The sequence below is a fragment of the Silurus aristotelis genome (assembly GCF_946808225.1).
Source record: "Silurus aristotelis genome assembly, chromosome: 13".
In the NCBI taxonomy this organism is placed as follows: domain Eukaryota; kingdom Metazoa; phylum Chordata; class Actinopteri; order Siluriformes; family Siluridae; genus Silurus; species Silurus aristotelis.
Window position 1 is genome coordinate 10641207 of NC_139586.1, and position 23074 is coordinate 10664280.

General features: G+C 38.2%; 1 protein-coding gene across 1 annotated transcript; it reads left to right on the plus strand.

Moving 5' to 3' along the window:
• Positions 1 to 5033: 5033 nt before the first annotated feature.
• Positions 5034 to 13841, plus strand: r3hdm4 (R3H domain containing 4). Its single transcript, XM_083557996.1, has 8 exons — positions 5034 to 5174; positions 8494 to 8648; positions 8871 to 8989; positions 9068 to 9149; positions 9463 to 9548; positions 9643 to 9728; positions 9861 to 9916; positions 11903 to 13841. The coding sequence occupies exons 1-8, from the start codon at positions 5128 to 5130 to the stop codon at positions 12004 to 12006; spliced, it is 735 nt and encodes a 244-aa protein (XP_083414122.1). The 5' UTR covers positions 5034 to 5127; the 3' UTR covers positions 12007 to 13841.
• The last annotated feature ends 9233 nt before the right edge of the window (positions 13842 to 23074 follow it).

Here is a 23074-nt window from a genome sequence, read left to right on the forward strand (position 1 = left end):
TCACCCCTTTTATTTAGAGAGGGGAAGTTATAAAGTACAAATACTTTGTTTCTGTACTTAAATAGATTTTTCTGGTATCAGTACTTTTTTTTTAAACACCTTTTTACTTCCACTCATTACATTTTTTTTACACAAATATCTGTACTTTCTACTTCTTACATTTTTAAAACCGACTCGTTACTATAGTTTTAATCTATTTCTTGACGTGATCAATATTTTTTCCATTGGCGTACCATTTCCTGGCTCTCACACACCACAGACGTAGACTAGTTCACGAAGAAAAACAACGAGCAAGACAGAAGGCAACAGGAAGTATGGGGTTAACGTGGATGAGACAGAGGGAGTCAGAGATGTAAACATGACCGAGAACAGAGACTTTCCTGATCACCTGATCATCATCATCATCTTTTCCCTGCTAGTGTTCTATATAGTGGATGTGCAGCCAGGACACATTCATTAGGTAACATTTTTGTGATGTGTTTAACTTGAGTCAGCACTTCATCTTTTAAAACACGAGTATCAGTACTTTTATTTGAGTGTGTACTTTTGCTGTCTCTGCTTTTATAAATGTTTAGGCATAATTTTACAATGATGAGATATGCTGATATTGTGGTATATTGTGATTTGTAGAAATTGTGTTTGTTATATTCTCCACTCTATTTAGGTTCAAACAGAAGCTGTGATGGAAAATAAATGAGATGCTAAACAGCGACAGTCTGGACATGGCGTAGTCTTTATATACAGGTTTTATTTTATATTCTGTGTTGTATCTTTTGATGTGTTACAAGCAGAGAAACACTAAAGCATACAATATGTCGCAGGGCTTATTCTGGAGCACAACTGAGAAGAAGACCTGGGGAGAAAAAAATCCTGTTTATTTCAGAGTGATTGTGTGTGTGTCTTCTTTTAAGTGTTCTAGGAAGAGTGGCGATTGCAGTGAAGGTTGAGGCACACTGACAACAGCAGTTATGCTGCAATCACTTCGAATCCAAGTGTAATCACTCAGCAATTTTCCCTGCCATTGATGTGGTCACTGTGACCCTGCTACAAGGTTTTTTAGTTGTTTTTTTTCCCTCTGTGAGCCAGTATTTCAAGACAATTTAATGTTTCCCCTAAAAGCACTCCAGCACTGTACTTTGTACTTTAGAGACAAAAGGAAAATGAGCACTGTGTTTAATTGGAATGGCTTCTCTGAACATTTTCCATTTGAACTAATCAGCACTGTTCTTTGTCTAAAAATCTGAAAGGTGATTCTTCTGTAGAGAAAATATTTTTTGCAGATGATAGTATGAATTTTTTTATTTTCTAAATGAAGCCTTTTAGTTCTTTGGAATACAATGTACTATGTTCTTTCTCATGGAGCTGAATGGGATATGAAGACACACTTGGAAAAACTCTTTTGTTTCTCCAAAAACCCAAATAATGACTTGATTATGTATTAGACAAGCCTGTACCTGAATGTGAGAGCTTTTTCGATCAGATTTGACTAATTCATATAGGGCTAGAAAAGGCCATTAGTGACTGGACCATAACTTAGCACATAATTTGGGTGATAAAAACTAGGTCACTGAGATGAGTGGAGAATCAGTGGTTGTTCCTTTTTCCTAACAGAAGGGCTGACAATTTGTCCATAGCATCTTTTGGATTTTACATTCAAAGTTACAAGGTTTCCATGAGGAGCCAATGAGTGTAGGGACAAGACCAGGTTACCTAATAAAGTGTAGTTAAAAATAAAGACCAGCCATAAGAGCACCACTGAGTAGATATTATTAGAGTTGTGGATTATTCTGAGCACAGCATGGACACTGTGGCATGTGTCATTGGAGTGCAACAGGCAGAACAGTGTTTCCCAGTGTTACTGAGGTGCTGGTAAAAAAAAGGAAACATTTATCCAGTCATATATATTAAGTAAATGCTTTATCCCTATAAAGGCTGCTAAAAAAAATTGGGAAAGAGGTTGGAATACACTGTGGTGCCCTGCTGCAAAACTAAAAACAGAGAAACCATAACAGAAAATGTTTCCACTTCTGATTAATTCCTTCAATCATTAAAGCCATTACCAAATAACGTCTTGAAATAACCAAAACATCTTGGATTCAGTTATGTCCTAATGATCCTATTTTGTATTCAGTAGATACCATCTTGTGATCTACAAGTTGTTCTCTTGGTCCTTCATAGTATCCACTAGACATAACATGCCAGCAATAGAAGGCAACAAATTCTCAGAAAAGACCCACCATTACAATTTCCACTAAAAAGAATTCCTATTATTATCAACAAAACCATAAAACATTCTATAAGGATTTTAAAAAATGATCATACAATCGAAATACATTGCATACATTGATAAACCTTTTTTATATTGCTTTTGGGAGTATCAAGTGCTAAGCCAAAACAAAACAATGTATTGCACAAAATAAAGGAAGTGGGAGACCACTAGCAGCTTGTTGCGGCACCATGCAGACACATACATACCCTCATATACACATTTAAGTGTAACCAGTCTACCTAACGGTAGGTTTGAATGGGTTTGAAGGAAAACAAAAAAACCTGGAGGAAGCCCATGCTGACAAAACCAGGACGTTCCAAAGTCTTTGCAACACTAACTCAGGTTTAGGAGAAAGAAAACCTACAAATTCTTGAAGTAACAGTTTGAAAAAAATTAAATGTTGAACTAATAAAAAAAAATTTAAAACCACAAATTTTCCTTGATAACAAAGAGAAATGTTTTCATGACAGACTCTCCTGAATGATCCTGCAACACACTGATATAACACAGTCAGCCTCATGAGGTAGTCAACTTAAATAGTTTTTTAACAATCTTGAGGAGTTCCCAGTGGTGTTGAGTGCTTGATGGCTGCTTTTCATTTTTCCACTCTCTGTTCAAACTTCTCCCAAACTAGATCAACTGGATGTAGATCGGGTGATTGTGGAGGCCAGGTCATCTGATGCAGCTCTCCATCACACTCCTTCTTGTACAGATAGCTTTTACATAACCTAGAGGTGTATTTGTGGTCACTGTCCTGTTGGAAAATAAGACAATTGTTAAAAAAGAAGAAAATTACAAACGTTCTTGAATAATTTTAGTTAGCTTATGAGTAACCTGAGGTCAAACAGCTAGTTTAGTTTCTTCTTCTTCTTCTTTCGGCTTGTCCCATTAGGGGTTGCCACAGCGGATTGCTACAGTGGATTATCCTTCTCCATATCCCCCTGTCCTCTACATCTGCCTCTTTCAAACCTGCATGTCTTCCCTCATCACATCTATAAACCTTCTTTTTGGCCTTTCCTCCCTCCTGGTGGCTCCATCCTCAGCATTCTCCTACCGATATACCCCATGTCCCTCCTCTGCACATGTCCAAACCATCTCAATCTCACCTCCTTCACTTTGTCTCCAAAACATCCTACATGCACTGTCCCTCTAAAATCTCAACATCTTTAACTATACTACCTCCAGCTCCATCTCCTGTCTTTTACTCAATGCCACTGTCTCTAAACTATACAACATCGCAGTTCTCGCCACAGTCCTATAAACACACTCTCATTACTTTGCACTGTTGACCCCAGGTACCTGAATTTCCTTTACCTTCACCACCTCTTTTTCCTGCTTTTTTCTCCACTGCCCTCCCTCTCATTCACACACATGTACTCTGTCTTACTCCTATTGACTTTCATTCCCCTTCCCTCTATCGTGTACCTCCACTTCTTCTCAACCTGCTCCCTACTGTCACCACAAATCACAATATCATCTGCAAACATCATAGTCCAGGGATACTCCTGTCTGACCTCGACCGTCAACCTGTCCATCACCACTGCAAACAGGAAAGGGCTCAGAGCCAATTCTTGATGCAGTCAAACCTCCACCTTGAACCAGTCTGTCGTTCCTACTGCACACTTCACTGCTGTCACACTGTCCTCATACATGTCCAGCACCACCCTCACATACTTCTCTGACACACCTGACTTCCTCATACAATTTCACATTCCTCTCCTTAAAGCCATACCTACCCATCACCTTCTCATTACCACTGTTCCCTTCACCTACATGCCCATTAAAGTTTGCCCCAATCACCAATTGTTCTTCCCTAGGTACACCTTCTACCACTTCATTTAACTCACTCCAGAATTTTTCTATCTCCTCCATCTCACAGCCCACTTGTAAAGCATAAGCACTGATGACATTTATCATCACACCTTTAACTTCCAGCTTCACGTTCATCACTCTATCAGAAACTTTCTTCACCTCCACTACACTCTTACTAAACTCTTCCTTCAGGATCATCCCTGCACCATTTCTCTTTCCATCTACGCCATGATAAAACAGTTTAAACCCACCTTTAATGTTCCTGGCCTTACTCCCTTTCCACTTGGTCTCCTGAAAACACAACTATCTACATTTCTCTTCTCCATCATATCAGCTATCTCTCTCCCTTTACCAGTCATAGAACCAACATTTAAAGTACCAACTCTAACCTCGACTCTTCTACACTTCTTTTTTCCCTGCTGTCTCTGTAGACGTCTTCCTCCTATCCTTTTCCTCCTTTGGCCAACAGTAGCCCAATTTCCACCGGTACCCTGTTGGCTAACGATACCTGTGGTGGTCGTTGGTAACCCGGGCCTCGACCGATCCGGGATGAATTTCTTAATCGTGATCCGCATATTTGATTTGACACATGTTTTACACTGGATGCTCTTCCTAACGCAACACTCCTCATTTATCTGGGCTTGGGACTAGAAGTGCATTGGTTTGTGTAATGCCTGGGTATAATATAGTATAGTATAGTATAGTATAGTATAGTATAGTATAGTATAGTATAGTATAGTTATATAACTATATATATACTATAACTATATAGTATAGTTTAGTATAATAATAATAATAATAATAATAATAATAATAATAATAACAAACAAAAATGTGACTGTTATTATTATTATTTAAAAAAAAAAATTGTTAATTAGTTAATCTAATAAAGTGTACAGTAAGGTGCACGTGTAGCTGTCTGTGATTTGCTGCCCTATTTATGATCTGGCAACCCGGTTTTGTTGCTTTTCATAAGCTAGAAAGGCACCGAGGCGGCTTCAGTCTACTTCACTGAAGTTTAACTACAAATAACTGCATTTCTCGAAATGGTTGTACTGAACAGGAACGCCAGCAATGAAGAACACGATATAATGTGAGTAACTGGTTTTATTATTAATATTTGTTATTATTATTTATTATTATTATATCTGAATCTTCATATTGACAACAAGGTGGCTAGCTCTGGGTTAGCATTGAGCCTGGTCGCTGGGTTACGGCGTTTTCATTTATATTATTTTTATCTGTGTAGCTTCAGTTGAATTATGTATAAATAGGAAAGAAATCTATTAAATCTATTTATTTTACAATTTAGGCATATTTTCTGCTGTATGTGTTTGTATGCTGTGAAAATGGCCATAAATTACAGAAAGCTGCTAGCAGGTGAGCTAGTCCTTCAGAAATGTCTTTGTGACGGAAACACATCATAACACAGAATTTATTGATATATAAAATAAGTAATAACAACAAAAATAGTGATCTGTATAAATGTTTAGAGTTGCCCTAATTATCCTGTAGAGTTGCCCTAGTCTACATTAGTAAACAGGTCAAGGCGTTTCCTCGTCTTGTTTATTACTGTAGTGTTGTACAGTAGGGAAGGGCGAGTCGATAAATATCGATACTAAATCTTCATATCGATACTAATGTATCGAGACAATCGATACAGTAGTAAAATTTTGTTGACTGCTTCTTTAACAAATGTCATACAATGCCTCACACATATATATATATATATATATATGTGTGTGAGGCATTGTATGACATTTGTTAAAGAAGCAGTCAACAAAATTTTACTACTGTATCGATTGTATATATATATATATATATATATATATATATATATATATATATATATACACATATAAATTATATATATATATTTATATATATATATATATATATATATATATATATATATATACACATATAAATTATATATATATATTTATATATATATATATATATATATATATATATATATATATATATATATATATAAATAAATAAAAGGGCTGCAACTAATGATTATTTTGTTCACTGATTAATCAGACGTATTTTTGTTTGTTTATTCCCCTCCCCAAATTAATCAAATTTGAAAAATTTATTTTACATTAGCTGATTTGCTTATTATAACTATATAAAACCCTCATTCATGGTATTTATGCATAAAAGTCTACTTAACTCACTAACATTATCTTTAATTTAGATATTTTAAAGCTTAGAGTGGCTGTTTGCTGAGGGATGCGTGCAGGATTTCTCCTTTAATCAAATTCACTCTTGATGTTTTTTTAATTTTTTTTATTTTTAAAACAACCATCAGCATTTGAATATAAAATTCGTTCGAATCAACATTTGTATTGTACTTTGCAGTTGGCAAGTTGACAACCATGCTTACAAATTCAATATAAAATATAGTACAACATTGTTTTGAACAATTGGAAAATAATATATATGCAGATATTTTGTTTATGAAGATATAAGCATCTAGACTATTTACTCTTGTTTGTAATAATAGTTCAATGAAATATGCATAACTAAAATATACAAACATTGAAAGCATGCATTTGAACGTAGTTAAACTGCAGTAGATCACATTTGAAAACAGATAAGTTACAAATGCTGTAAAACTGCATTTCATTGGCTCTGTACATGTACCCTGCACAATGACACAATGAATCTAATCTAATCTAAAAAGAGAATGAAATGGAGAAATGAAGGATGCTTACAGGCCTGATTGAAAAAAAATATATGTATATATGCTTCGGTGTACAAATGCATAATCATTCGCTGAAAACCAGAAAATTTGACTGAACATATTTTAATAGTTTGATGCTTTTAGATTTAGTGCTCGAGCCGATTGCGCAACCTGATGCTCGCGAGTCACGGCAGAACCGATCCAGTGCGACTGTCCCAAAGTTAGCAAACAGTTTACACAATAGCACTTCATTAAACTATCCTATTTAAACATGAGGATTATACCATTTTCACCTTCATCCTTGACACCACATGAAATATGTTTTACGCAATAGATTTTTAAAAGTAGCTACATTTAGCTTTACATATTCTCTATATAAGAGTGATTGAGTGCTGCATCCTCCACAGTCACCTGATCTAAATCCAGTTATGATGGTTTGGAATGAGTTGGACTGACGAGAATGAAAAGCAACCAACAAACAGTCAACACCTCTACGAACTCCTCAATGATGTTGGAAAACCTTTGAGTGCCTCATAAGGCTGATTGAGAGAATAAAGTTTCAAAAATATGAAAGATATTCTGGGATTTTTAGCACGATTCTGTTTTCTACATAATTGGATGCGTGCTCTTGTATAGTATAGAATATTGTATATTGGATGACTTCACTATTAATGTAAAAACCACATTTTCTTACATGGTAAATCATGGGCTATTCTGCGCCCTGGTCCAGCACTATAAATATCCCATGGTAGCTCTGGTGCCACTGTACAGAATAGTAGGTTACTGTGTGAAAAAATAGAGGCAGGGGACAGGACAAAGTTTTTTTTATCGTTTTATTTATTTTTTTACGACTTCAGCTCAGATTCACAAACTGCGAAGTGCATGCTGATTTTCCAAGCAACATGCAGTGTTCAGAGAATCAAATCTTGGTTAAACGAAGTGTGATAACTATATGTGCTGTTAGACGAAGACTGAATTACCACTAGCTTTTACACTTTGTAGTTTGTACCGGTTTATTTTGTTGCCTGACAACATGGTACTTTTCTGAGTCGGAAGAAATGGTCGATATAAAACACAGATACTGTAGATGAACCTACTGGTAAAGCTTTTATATAAATTTTTTTTTTTTTTGCGAGAACCATCTTGTGCTGTTGATTACGGTGGACATACTACAGGCAAAAGCATACAGCCATATGTGGTTCTGTCCCAAACTGTCAACACGATGTTGGAGGCACACAATTTTAGACAATGTCTTTGGATGTGATCGCAGTAAATTTTCCATTCAATTGAACTAGGAGACCCGAACATGTTCCAGCATGACATACTTCTGTGCACAAACCCAGCTACATTAAGACATGGTTTACATCGGCTGGGCTGCTTGGGGATGAATTGGAACGCTGACTGCACCCCAGGCGTCCTCACGCTACATCAGTACCTGACTTTAATTACACCCCTGCAGCTAAATGTGCACAAATCTTCACAATCACACTCCAAAATCTAGTAGAACATCATCTCAGAAGGGTGGAGATTATTATGATAGCAAATGGGGACTAAATTTGGAATGTGGTGTTTAAAACAAACACATCGTATTATCAGGTGTCCACAAACGTCTGTCTATATAATGTATGTGGTAGCTTTACTTGATAAAATGGCCAATAAAACAGTGTAGGCATAAATGATAATCTTGCACCTTGTCTGTGAATGTTTTTTTTTTCTCTAGTCTGATAGAAGAGCGCTGCTCTTCGTTGCCTAGCTCTCCTGCCAAACGGGTATCTCCAGCCAAAAGGAAGCAGTTCTTCATCAGCCAGGCCATACGCAATTCTGACCTTATACCCAAAGCCAAGGGGAAAAAAAGTTTGAGAAGACAGGAGAATAGTAAGTTAAAATCAATGATCATTTTTAAAAAATCTCATGAGTGTCTTTGCAGTAGAGCAGTATTACTGAGTGCTGAGTATTACATACCTCAGTCAATTAGTTCATTAAATATACCATTCTGATTATTTGCCCTGAAATGATTGAGCTATGAGATGTGCTGTGCCTTAATAAAGCTATGACATAGTTTTTCATTTCCTTCAATTTTTTCGAACACATAAATAGCTCGCTACCTGGACAATCTCCTGGAGCGGGACGAGTGCTCCAAAGATGAGACGGAAGCGCGCGAGACGGCCTCAGCGACGGTTTTCACCGAAGCGTGGACCAATGGAAACTATATGAAGGTACAACAACCTGCTCCAATGACTCAGTAGAAATACATGCTAGCGTTCTTTAAAATAGACTTTCCCCATCTCTCTCAGTACTGGAGTGACTTCATGAACCGCTCAGGAGAGGAGCAGGAGAGAGTGTTGGCCCAGCTGGAGCAGGAAACACCAAGACAGAGTAACTCTAGCAAATAAAATGAAAGCAGATTTAGCTCAGATTTTCGCTAGACCAGATCATGTTTCATTTCCGTGACTGCCAGAAACCCATTGCTGGGCCTTCGAGTAAAAAAAAAAAAAAAAAAAAAAAAATATATATATATATATATATATATATATATATATATATATATATATATATATATATATATATATATATATATATATATATATATTTAAATATTTATATTTAAATAATTGTTTTGCTCATATTATTATTCAACCATTTTTATGGTAGTCAGCAGATTTTTTTCTTTTCCTATTTTTTTCTTTAGTGAATCCCTCCTTCACCGCTCAGGCATGCTTCCAAAGAATTGATCGGAAGCTGCGTGCAACACTGAAACGCAAACACATTCCCAAGGTGAGATGTCCTGTAATCTGTAGTTGTTGGACAAACAGCGATATCCTGTGCATGTGCTCATCTCATTTACGCTGTGTAACACGTCCCATTAAAGACGACTCTGGAGATCCTGGAAAGTGATCTGCTGACGTTTTTCGAAGCTCATCCACAATCTACATACGTCGCAGAACTTAACAGCAGGTACGATTTACTTTAAATTGGTGTACTAGTGAAGGTTCGCGAGTAATAGATAGTTGGGCTAGAACAATTTAAATAAAATTTTCAGTGTTGAGTTTGATGCTTTGTTCATTTCAACATGTTTATGCTCACTAGTTTTGACAGACTGCTGCTTCATGCCATCTGTCAGTACATGGACCTCGCCTCAGCAAGTAAGTCAAACGGACATTTGTGTGTTCCTCCTATTAACCTTCTTTCTACGGAGGAAACTTTTATCTCAGGAACATTAAAATCCTGAAATCTGGTCTTATCCACAAAGATCTTGTGTCAAACACCTGTTTCAAGATGACCTGAAAAATTCCTAGCAAATTGTGTTTTTATAACATCATCAGCCTCAGACCCCAAAAAAAAACAACAGTATGTGAATGCAGTCCTTTTAACTTGCGGATCATAGTTATAAACTATAATGGAACGCATTAGGTGGCAGACCGCAAGTTTTAGTCTCCGCCTCACACTTAGAGCGCATTTAAAAAAAATCATTATTAAACTAGATAACATGCACAACAATGCCGGCGGTATGGAAAGAGAAACTAGAGTTAGCGCAGTGTCACTGTGGCTACTCACTCCGTACCGGAAATCAGATTTGTTTTGCGAATGCATGAAAGAGCTAAAGAATCAAAAGCAGGAAGTGACTAGCGGCTAATGCTTTATAATAAGAAAATCCTGACAATTCCGCATATCGAGGGAGTGAACGAATGACCTGTAAAAGCAGCTTTAAATAATCCGCCTAAATTCTCGCTCTTTCACATCTAGAAAATAAAGGCTTTTGTTTTAGAAAGTGTGTCTTTCAGAAAGTAAACTCTTTAATAAGCTCATGTACTGGTTCCTTGTTCTTTCCATAGACTTCAACTAGACCTTCAATAGAGCACAAAGACACAGAGTGAATTCGGATTGAAGCCCCAACAGATGTACTGTTTGGTCTTAAAGGGCTTTTATAGGTGCTAGCAGTAAATTTTATATAAAAATAAAAAATGTTAAAAAAACGACAAGCAATTTTATGTTTTGCATTTCCAACCGTACTGAAATTAAACCCGAACCGTGATTTAAAAACCGAGGTACCGCTTAATATATAGTGGGTAAAATAAGCATTGAACACGTCACAATTTTTCTCAGTGATTATATTTCTAAAGGTGCTATTGACATGACTTTTTTTTCTCAACCAGATGTTTGTAACAACCCATGAAATCCATACATACAAAGTAACCAAACCGTACATGTCCATAAATGAAGTTATGTGTAATAATGTGAAATGACACAAGGGGAAAAAAAAATTTTACACGATGTGTTAAAAACTTCATAGGAAACCCTTTGTTGGTAATGACGGCTTAAAGACGCCTCCTGTATGGAGAAACTAGTTGCACGCATTGCTCAAGTGAGATTCTTGGCCGATTCTTTCACACAAACGTTGTGAAATCTTAAAGGTTCTGTGGCCTCTTCTATGTACTCTGATCTGTAATTCTTTTTATAGATTTGAAATAGGATTCAAGTCGGGTGATTGGCTGGACCGTTCTAGCAGCTTTTGATTTTTGATTGGTTTAATTTTCTACGTGTGGATTGCATGGGCTGGTACCAACAGCTGGTAAAAAATCTCATGTCAATAGCACCTTCAGAAATATATTTCCTGAGAAAAATGGTGGCGTGATCTATGCTTATTTTACCCGCTGTGTGTATATTCCTTTCTGCTTCACTTTTAAAATTGTGGAGCTCTGACAGTTCATAATCACTCCACTTCATAAATGGTGTGGGGTTATTTGTAATCCTGTTCTTGCTGTATTTAAGCACTGCTACCCTGACGCAGTTACGGCTCAGGTCGTTTTGCACTTTGTGTCATGGAACATGGTCTTCGCTGTTCATAAATGGCACTCATTATGCACTCAGGGGAAAAAGCACTGATCAGTCAGCCTTCTATTCATATCTGTACACAACACAGATTGGCCAAATCCGGTATTTGTTATCCGTCGCATTGATTTGCAAAAATGATGTTGTGTAACTGTCAGTTGTGAATCCTGACTTGAGTTCGAGCATCAGGTTTGTTTTTTGTTAGTTTTTTTTCCCCTGAGTAGAAAAGGCAGAAATTCTCGATTGATGAAGCATGATGTACTGGACAGAATATTAACATATCGTGTCTCATATCACAGGCACCGACTGTAACGGCGCACGACAGACAAAGGTTGTCAACAAGCAAGGGGAGTTCCTTCCTCCTTCACCGTTGCTCTCGGCATATTTGGGTCAGAAGAGCTGAGAGAAAGGAGCGTATTCCTGCACTGCCGCCTAAACCGGCCAGTATGACCCGTAGAAGCAGCTTTAAATAATCCGCCTGAGTTCAGCTACAAAATAAAGGCTTTGTTTTAGAAAGTGTGTCTTTCAGAAAGTAAGCTCTGTAATAAGCTCATGTACTGGTTACTTGTTCTTTCCATAGACTTTAACTAGACCTTCAATAGAGCACAAAAACACAGTAAGTTCGCATTAAAGCCCCAGCAGATGTACTGTTTGGACTTATAGGGCTTTTATAGGTGCTAGCAGTAAATTTGATATAAAAAAAAAAATCATTGATGATGAAATGATTTTCTTGGTACTTTTTAACAACATAAGCTTTATTTGTTTGTTACACAGTTTAGGTGCAAAGATTTTTGTTTGGCTTATGATACTTTGTGTAAATCTCGCATGATTAGAACAACTTAAATGTTTTAGCAAACTTATTGGCCATAGCATCTCGATTTGGCTCTTTGTGCAACAGTGACTCAGCGGAAAGATTTTTCCGGGTATCAGTTGTACCTTCTTATTATTGTGTGTCAGATTTTTCAAGATTGAACAAGGAATTATTGTTCAGACGTATTGTTCATGATTCAGATGTATTGAGGCCGGACACATGGAAATGTGTTGGAAAATCCTTTGGCCGTGCTGATTTTTTTTAATGGATAATAACATTTGGTCAATAATATGTGCAGTTCTTGCAGTTTTTTTCTTTTTACTCACTGTCCAGACCATATATCAATGGATAACTGCCATTTTAAAACGCTTTAATAATTATCTTCTAATTATGCTCACATTTCTTATGAAATGATGTACAGTAGAAATAGTATTGACTTCTCCTTAAACAAAAACCGTGCCGTATGTTGTGATTTGTACAGTCTTTGTTTTAATTATGATAGCGAATTCAGAATCCTCCATCACTTCACACAACAGTTTACAACGCAGAAATTCGAATACGATTCGTCGTACGATACCGATCATGGTGTAGGTCATCAATGTTATATTCACATTAAGGAAGCCTCCAAGGCGTGTGGCCTCAGTGGACGTGCGTTACTCGTTAGCATTATTTTGACCTATTGTCGACGTCGTGAAATTGCCAAAATCCAAAACCAACTTGCACTTCCAACTATGCCTTAGACACGCATGGGAGTTTGTCAGCGATTAGGTGTCTTTTTTTTTTTTGCTCACGTTAGAGCAACGATCGCTGTAGTTTACACTGGGTGAGACGTATCATCAGAGACATGACCAGTCAGGAGGTTGGTGTTGCAAACCAAATTGTATGTGTACATTTCTCATTTTCTCAGGCACCAAACCTCATGAATGTGAATTTGTGTACACATTGAACACTTTTTATTTTATTTTTTATTTTTTCTTCACAAAAGCCAGGTGTATCATACCTTTTAGGGCTTTTGTAGAGTATCAACAACTTGTCTGCTATTGTTATTGTATATATTACATACTGTAATAGGTCCAAAAGTGTGAAACTCTTTTTTTTATTTTTTTTTATTGTTGCAATAGTTAAAACAACAACAAAAAAAAGCGATAAATGTTAAATACTTTGAATATGTAATATTTAATATTCTGCACTATTTGTAGGTCTCTATTTAAAATATAAGTGATTTTGCGTGAATTGTGCGTTTAGACTTTTGGACCCTGTCGTGTGTAGAGATTCACAATAAACCACAGGATGCTTACATGCAAATCTCGGGAAGTGGAAAATGACTCCTGTTAAGATGTTTTCGTATTTATATAGCCGTTGTGTGATGGGTTGCAAGCCATGAATGACAGTCTGAATTTACATTCAAATAAAACATTGTCAATTCAGTCTTGAATATGTTGTGGTGTTCTCTAAAAATAATGGCAGCGTCATAGGTTTACAGGCTGAAAAAAGCTTTCTTGATTTATTACAAATGAAAATTTTTATAAATGAAACCCTGAGTTATATGGTGTTTTTACAATATATATTTCTTAAGTGATTGGTATCTTTTACAAAGTAATTTTCACCCAAAGAAAAACAGTTGTGTGTACTGGATTTGTTTTGTTTGATTTCCTTTACTCCTTTCATGATTGTAGATTCTAGAATATTTAATTATGATACATTTTTAGAAAAAAATGCTTTGTTCAACATTTGTATATATTAATAACATTTGTTCTATCACAGAATTCATAGAGCAGACTGGTACCAGAGCTTTGCCGACTTGCCAGAGTATTAGAAATTGGTGCCAAATAGGGGGGGCTTGTTTTATTAGTATTTTTTACATAGTAGTAATGCATTCACATCTTGGTTTTCAGATGCTGCACACTAATGTAAGGCTAATAATTTGGGATGCACCGAATATTCGGCCACCGAAAATGGCCCAAAAGTGCATTTTCGGTTTTCGGCCGAAAGACTTTGATCAAACAGAAACCGCGGTCTGCACGTGCATGTCTAAAACAACATGTCTGCGGTGTGGACGTATTTCAGTATATCTGAGAAAGACCCACGGATAGCGATTTACAAAACATGTAATACCGAAATTTTAAGAGGTTGTGCGTCTGCAAAGACATTCTCCACGCCGGGTTTCATTTATCACCTGCAATCCAAACATCCCGATCGCTATGCTGAATATGAGAGAAACGCAAACGTACAGAAAAGCAAAACCCCTCCGAGCACGCGCAGTTTCCCAGTGATAGTGTTGTATTGTTGTATCTTTAAGCAGTTGCACTTGTTCTGAATGCACTTTGTTTTTATGCAAGAACATATTTAATTTGACAACCTTTCAGCAGGCCAGAGCGCCTGTACATTATTATTTAATGTACACATGAGTGCATTTTAGTTAAACATTTAAGTTTGAATTTTAATTTATTTTATCCTGTGCATTGTTGCAATGTGCTATAAATAAATAATTTCATAATTTGTAATTGATTTATTCTTTGAAACAAAAATTTAAATGCCTTGATTTTAGTAAGTTTAGTACACAGTCATAGCCATAAATGCAATGGTAATAATAATTGGCATAATTTCTTTCGGTGTTTCGGTTTTCGGCCTTGCTTTCCTCTTTTTCGGTTTCGGCCAAGAATTTTCATTTCGGTGCATCCCTACTAATAATAAGTTTTTTATATTGTAAAAAAAAAAAAAAAAAATATATATATACAGTGAGGAAAATAAGTATTTGAACACCCTGCTATTTTGCAAGTTCTCCCACTTAGAAATCATGGAGGGGTCTGAAATTGTCATCGTAGGTGCATGTCCACTGTGAGAGACATAATCTAAAAAAAAAAATCCAGAAATCACAATGTATGATTTTTTAACTATTTATTTGTATGATACAGCTGCAAATAAGTATTTGAACACCTGAGAAAGTCAATGTTAATATTTGGTACAGTAGCCTTTGTTTGCAATTACAGAGGTCAAATGTTTCCTGTAGTTTTTCACCAGGATTGCACACACTGCAGGAGGGATTTTGGCCCACTCCTCCACACAGATCTTCTCTAGATCAGTCAGGTTTCTGGCCTGTCACTGAGAAACACGGTGTTTGAGCTCCCTCCTAAGATTCTCTATTGGGTTTAGGTCTGGAGACTGGCTAGGCCACGCCAGAAACTTGATATGCTTCTTACAGAGCCACTCCTTGGTTATCCTGGCTGTGTGCTTCGGGTCATTGTCATGTTGGAAGACCCAGCCTTGACCCATCTTCAATGCTCTAACTGAGGAAAGGAGGTTGTTCCCCAAAATCTCGCAATACATGGCCCCGGTCATCCTCTCCTTGATACAGTGCAGTCGCCCTGTCCCATGTGCAGAAAAACACCCCCAAAGCATGATGCTACCACCCCCATGCTTCACAGTAGAGATGGTGTTCTTGGGATGGTACTCATCATTCTTCTTCCTCCAAACACGTTTAGTGGAATTATGACCCAAAAGTTCTATTTTGGTCTTATCTGACCACATGGCTTTCTACCATGACTCCTCTGGATCATCCAAATGGTCATTGGCAAACTTAAGACGTGCCTGGACATGTGCTGGTTTAAGCAGGGAAACCTTCCGTGCCATGCATGATTTTAAACCATGACGTCTTAGTGTATTACCAACAGTAACCTTGGAAACGGTGGTCCCAGCTCTTTTCAGGTCATTGACCAGCTCCTCCCGTGTAGTTCTGGGCTGATTTCTCACCTTCCTTAGGATCATTGAGACCCCACGAGGTGAGATCTTGCATGGAGCCCCAGTCCGAGGGAGATTGACAGTCATGTTTAGCTTCTTCCATTTTCTAATGATTGCTCCAACAGTGGACCTTTTTTCACCAAGCTGCTTGGCAATTTCCCCGTAGCCCTTTCCAGCCTTGTGGAGGTGTACAATTTTGTCTCTAGTGTCTTTGGACAGCTCTTTGGTCTTGGCCATGTTAGTAGTTGGTTTCTTACTGATTGTATGGGGTGGACAGGTGTCTTTATGCAGCTAACAACCTCAAACAGGTGCATCTAATTTAGGATAATAAATGTAGTGTGGGTGGACATTTTAAAGGCAGACTAACAGGTCTTTAAGGGTCAGAATTCTAGCTGATAGACAGGTGTTCAAATACTTATTTGCAGCTGTATCATACAAATAAATAGTTTAAAAATCATATAATGTGATTTCTGGATTTTTTTTTTTTTAGATTATGTCTCTCACAGTGGACATGCACCTACGATGACAAATTTAGACCCCTCCATGATTTCTAAGTGGGAGAACTTGCAAAATAGCAGGGTGTTCAAATACTTATTTTCCTCACTGTATATATATATATTATATATATATATATATATATATATATATATATATATATATATATATATATATATATATATATATATCAATTGAATAAATACTGTCAGCAATGTAGGGCTTTTGGAAATTACCATTTTTCAGAGGGTGAAAAGAGTAATACAATATTCTACTCTAGTAAAAGTACCGTTACCTCAATGAAATTTTCAAGTAAAAGTAAAAAAGTAGCTGTGCCGGCAGTGAGCGAGTGGAGGGCAGAGTCTGGCTCCGTCCTACACTCTCTCACCACTGATACAGACGCCAGACTCAGGCTAGGGAACCTTCCGGCCTGAGACACCCCCCCCCCCCCCCCCCCCCCCCTGTGAGAGGCAGAATCTGGTTGAAAGTGCTCCCAGACCCCGAGGAGCAGGTGGTTGTTCTGTCTTTTAATAGGTACAATGTTCAGCTTTCATAAATGGACGAAGCAACAGCCAGCCATGACTTCTTACAACTTTTATTTCTCCAGCTCACAGTACCGTAACACACTCAATATAGGTTCCCACCCATAATATATGGCTTATGACATTACCCATTAGAACCTAATACTACATCCCCCTTTCCAAATAAGATTCTTACTATACTTTTTTCCCCCCAATGTTTAGGGGAGCAAACAAATCAGCAATGACTATACTTTACTTTTCTAATTAGACATTGAAGATTTAAATGTGTAACTACCAATTCTGTACATCTTTATTGTTTCCCCCCCAACAAAAGAACAATAAAAAGAAGGGACTACCCAAAACCTTCAACCGTGTGGGGATTATTCTGCCCCATTGACCACTTAGTGATTTCCAAGGTATCTCTAACTACAAACAAAGTCCTTTAGATACTTGGGAGGAACTCTAATCTGGGAAGGATACTGACTGGTACATGGCAAGGTCAGTTGGCATACCTTCTGAACTTCTGGCGTGCTGGCTGAACTTTCAAAGCGCAGAGATACCTGTATCTCAGTTGAGTCTGGAAGGACAGATGTCACAGGAGCTATTGGAGTTGGTGAGAAATTAAACCTGTTTCTCTTTAAGGTACCTCTGGGTGTCTCTATAAGGTAAGACCTGGGAGAGCCAGCAGTAGACCCAACAGTTCCCTTTTCAGAAGTGTCTTTGACCCATACATGTTCACCCGGACGTAAGTACGTCATGTCATGTGCTTTATGTCATCGGTCGAATTTTTTTTTTTTCTGTTTCTGTCTGTACGTCAGTTTAATCAATTTCAGCTTTTCCAACTCGGCACTTACTGGACTGGACTGAATCAAAGAAACTCGTGTTCTGAGTTTCCATCCCTTGATCAGCTCGGCAGGACTGTAACCATTGTCAAAAGCGGCTGCTCGGTAAGCCATGAGCACAAGGTAAGGGGTGAACTGACTTCTTAAGGAGGTTCTTGATGGTTCTTGATCCCCTCTGCGGGAAGCAAAGACTCGACGTCACATAGTCAAAAACCCCAGTCCTGTGCGAAGACTCTAAACACTCGGAAGCAAACTGTGACCCGTTGTCCAACCGCGCCACCTCAGGGATTCCATGACAAAGGCGGATTTGAAGTGCTTAATTACAGCTTCCGCTGTCATTGAGGTCAGTTTGGATGTCCACGAAGACCAAGTAGTGCTTGTTGTCTTGGAGCAAATCTGTTCCCACTGTAGACCAAGGCCTTGTCGGAAATTCAGTAGGCATCATTTTTTCTTAAAGTTAATTTTTTCCCGAGCACACGTGTCATAGTTCTCAATCATTTTTGTAAGGTCTTTGCTGAGACCTGGCCACCAAACTGACTGCTTAGCTCTCTCACAGCATTTAGTTATGCCAAGATGCCCCTCATGCAATTTTGAGATGACTATTCTAATTCCATTCAATAAGAGCTCATTATGCACAGAAAGGTCCCCTGAGAATGCCATGTAAGGGTGGAAAGTTTTGTCAACAGAGAACTTATTTGGCCATTCTTCCACACAGGACTTCTTTTACTGCTGGAGTATAAAATCTTTGTCTTGGTGCTCCCAGATCTCATAGAGCCTCCTTTCCATAGCTGGAAGGCTTGCCACGACAGTTCGCATACAGGTTGATATCCCGTCTCGGAAAAGCCCTTCTGCTGATCTGTTTATGAGAGCTCTAGACAACACATCTGCTGTTGCGATGTTTTTGCGCCACGTGATATGGTGTATAAAAACCTCAGAAGATGCATACGAAGGTGCTGAGTGCATGGAGAGAGTTCGTCCAACTTCTTGGAGCCGAGCAGAGGAACCAGAGGTTTAGGATAAGTTTATTTTTAAGGAACTTTATTTTTGTCTTGGAAATCTCACATTTCTCGATGAGTGTAACTCCTGCTTCCTGAAGCCTTGAGAGCACCCTTCACAGCCTTTCATCATGTTCGCTCTGTAAAAACCCCCAGAAGAGCACGTTATCCATTTGACAAACGGCACCTTTCAGTTTATGAAGAATCCTTGACATGCACTTTTGGAAAAGCTCCGGTGCAGAAAAGAGAACTGTTTTGCGCCAGGTTTCAGCACAATTCTGTACACACAGTCCTTTTTTCCTAAGCCACTAAAGCATTGTGGAAACTCCTTTTCCACCCTTTCTTCCTGGCGGGAAAGCTGACAACATCAAGCCTAGCTACCAGTTGAAGTGCAGTCACTGCTGGTCTGCTCAATAAAGTCAAGTACGTTTGTTGTACTTGCTGAGGGTGGCTGCGAATTTCCTTTTTACCTTCAGTGATGTTCCACCGGGCCTCTGGAGGACTCCCCTGGGAGGTTTCAGTTTTTGAAACTGGCCCTGGTTGTACAGTATTACAGGAACTGCGGTTACATTAGCCTCCATATCAATTTTGAACAACGTATCGAGATTGAAATTTTTTTTTTATCTGGCTTCCAGGGGCTTCCAGTTACATCAGATGTCAGTGAACCAAGGAATGCAATGTCCTCCGTTGTATCCGAAGTTAGTGTTGCTATATTCACCTCATGTACCTTCTTTGACTTACACGCATAATTTCCCTTCTTGTGACAGAGGTGACATATTGCATCTCTTGCGGGGCGTCGCTGCAAATTATGCCTTTTTGTGTCACCGCATCTCGTTTACTGCAGCTGCTTTTTAGGTTTTACTTGAGGTGCTTTGCTTATTTAGATTTCACATTAATGTACTGTTTAGTGTGCACACTATCCAGCTGTTTGTTTGCAATGTCCCATTTGAAGTTCAACTTGAGCAGTTCTTGTTGTTTTTTTTTACTTGTTCACTCTGTCAAACTTGAACGACAGCCTTTTTAAGTGTCAATTCAGGGTTAAGCTGCAACTGTTCTGACAGCCTTTTAACGGTCAGATCTGTTTTACCATCTCATCGTGCCGATCGCCGTATCCACAGTGCTTGGCTAAACAGTGAAGCGCCGTTATGAAGTAATCCACAGACTCGCCCCCTTTTTGCTGCCACTGATTAAATTTAGCCGTCTAAAAAAATCACGTTCCGTCAAGCTATAGAGTGGTTGTTTAATCTCTTCTTTACTACTTTATAGTCATTCACCTCTTGAGGACTTAAATGCAGGGAGGTTAGTATATCCTCAGCTTGCTCCCCCATTGTGTAGATCAAGGCATTTATTTAATTTTCATCTGCGTCTCCAAGCCAGATGCAATACAAAATCTGTCAAAACGTTTTATCCATTTCGGCCAGTCATCCGCTTTAAACGTTAATTTCTCTGCCATGCTAAACCGTCTCGCGAAAGAAATTTTAACTAAATAGAATTCAACTTCGTTAACACACATATGAGCATATTGCTCACTTGTTATACTTCTGACACCATGTTTTTCGTTTAATAGGTACAACATTAACCTTTAATAAATGGACAACCCAACAACCAGCCATGACTTCTTACAACTTTTATTCCTTCTGCTCACAGTACCGTAACACTCCCAATATAGGTTCCCGCCCATAATATATAATTTATTATGTTACAGAAAAGAACCTAATACTACAGTCGTTGGGTGGGTGGGTTGGGAAGGTTGGTGGAGCAGGACAGTGGTTACACAGCCATCTGGACTTCCCTGGAGAGGCCTGGCAGACGGTGGAGTGCCCATTTTTGCTGCCGGTCCCATCTCGCCGAACAGGTCGATGGTCCCAGGTGGCAGCCACGGCGTCGGGCTGCAGCACTGCTCCTTGGCCTGGTCCCACTCCCTCTGTGGCGAAGTCACCCTGGCATCATACCCCTCTTCCAGCATGGGGTTTCAGCACCACTGTAGCAAATCCCACTGGTTCCGCGCTGGAAGAAAGAGACAGGCAAAAGTTCACCAAGCAGAGCTTTCTTTGTTTACTTTTGTTTTCACCCCGGAGCTTTCCCTTCCAGTACTCACGCAGGGGCTCACCCACACGCTCCGGGTTTGGGTCACCGTTCCATGACCCTTCCGCTTTTCTCTGCTTAGTGTCCCTCTCTCTCTCTCCGAGGCTGGTGTCTCACTCCTCTTTATTGGCGTCGCTGGACTGAAACAGAGTGCACTGATCAGTCAGTTGGCTCCGCCCTCCACTCGCTCACTGCTGGCACAGTAGCTCATTTAAAAGTTACAGCTACTTTTTTTGTGAATTATATTGATAGCTGGTTGGATTGTACTTGCCAATAACTGATTGATCAACCAATAGTTTATAAATTGGATAGTGGATACAAAAGCAAACAATACACTCCATGTAACATAGCAAACTTTATTACAAAAATAAAGCAGCACTGAATCAGGAAGTTGTGCTTAGTGAAATAAATATAAATATATGAATAAATATAATGAATACATTATAATATAGTGCTCTCCGTGCATCAAGCAGTGTCATGTGTAAAACTAAAAAGCATTTGGTGTCAGTGATTCGCCTCTAGAGCCTGCTCTCGTTATGACAGCGGCCCTGAAGCTGGAAAAACGGTGTGGGGTTTTGCCGATAGTTCCAGCAACTATTAGTGCGGTATTATCACCAAAAACCTGTCAACCTTTGGTAATGATCCCATTTTATCAATGGCATGGGAACCACATAAAAGAATCGGATCATGCAATTTCTTTGTTCTTTGAATGTTATTGTTAGAGTAACACAAAACTGCTCTCACAGGATTGATGACAATGCAGCATTATCCAAACTAGCAGCTGAATGACTAAGTACATGACAAATACAGTTCTTAGTATTTGTAGTACAAATTTTGTTTTTAATGTTAATTTAAGGCATACCTTTTATTCAGTAAATTAATTTATATTTTCAAAGAAAAAAATATTTTATGTGCCAGTCAAGGAAGCAGCAAATTGTGCAACATCCTTTTTTCCCCAGACAGCAAACAATGAATGTTGCTTGGTTTGGCAGTAAAAAATCGAAGCAACTACATTGAGTCAGAGTAAGAACATTGCAGCTTGCCCTGTGTATCACCACCATTTGAACAATTAAGTGTGACTAATTATGTGCAATTACTGATCAATTTGCTAGGAACACCTGTACATCTATTCATTCATGCAATTATCTAATCAGTCAATTTTATGGCACTGGTGCAATGCATAAAACCAAATAGGACAGGAGCTTCAGTTAACATCACAAAAATCATCATCATCATGGTTGCTGTCTCACCAACACAGTACAGGTGAAAACTGGAAAACTTAGCCTGGTCTAATAAATTTTGATATTTCCTGAGGCATACTGATTAAAGAATCAGAATTTAGCACCAACAGCATGAATCCAGAAACAAAACCAAGCTCATGTGGACAGTTCAGCCTGGTGGAGGCATTCTAAATTATCCTTGAAATAATACTTTTTTAATACTTTAATCAAAATGAGCATGGACAAATATTGATGCTTAATGCAAATGTATGTTTATTAATAATGAAACCAAACTTCACATAGAGCATAAAGGCAAAATATTCTTGGACCTTTGCTATGTTTCCACACGGACGGTTAATCAGGTGATACCGGAGAAACTGTACATCTTTTAACTTTCATACGAATTACAATATTAGTGAATATTTAGATTTTATTTGTTTATTTTAATTTGTAGGCATATAAGCTTTCGATTAGTATATTTATTATGTCTGTGAGGCAGGTATTTACTGAGATTTAGGTTGTTTAATCTACATGTCTATGAAGAGAGATGACAGTGACGGAAAAAGTGATCAGAAAAAGACAAATTTAAGATCGTTTCTGCGTTATGATGAAGAACTGCCACAAAACGCGCCGGCGCATTTGTCGACCCCAGAGGGTTCATTGTGTAAATCATGGCGGATTTTGGTGCTGATTTGAGACTTGGCGCATCACTAAAACAAATGTGTACTGATTAAAAGATTATTTTTTGGTATTTGTTATTTCTT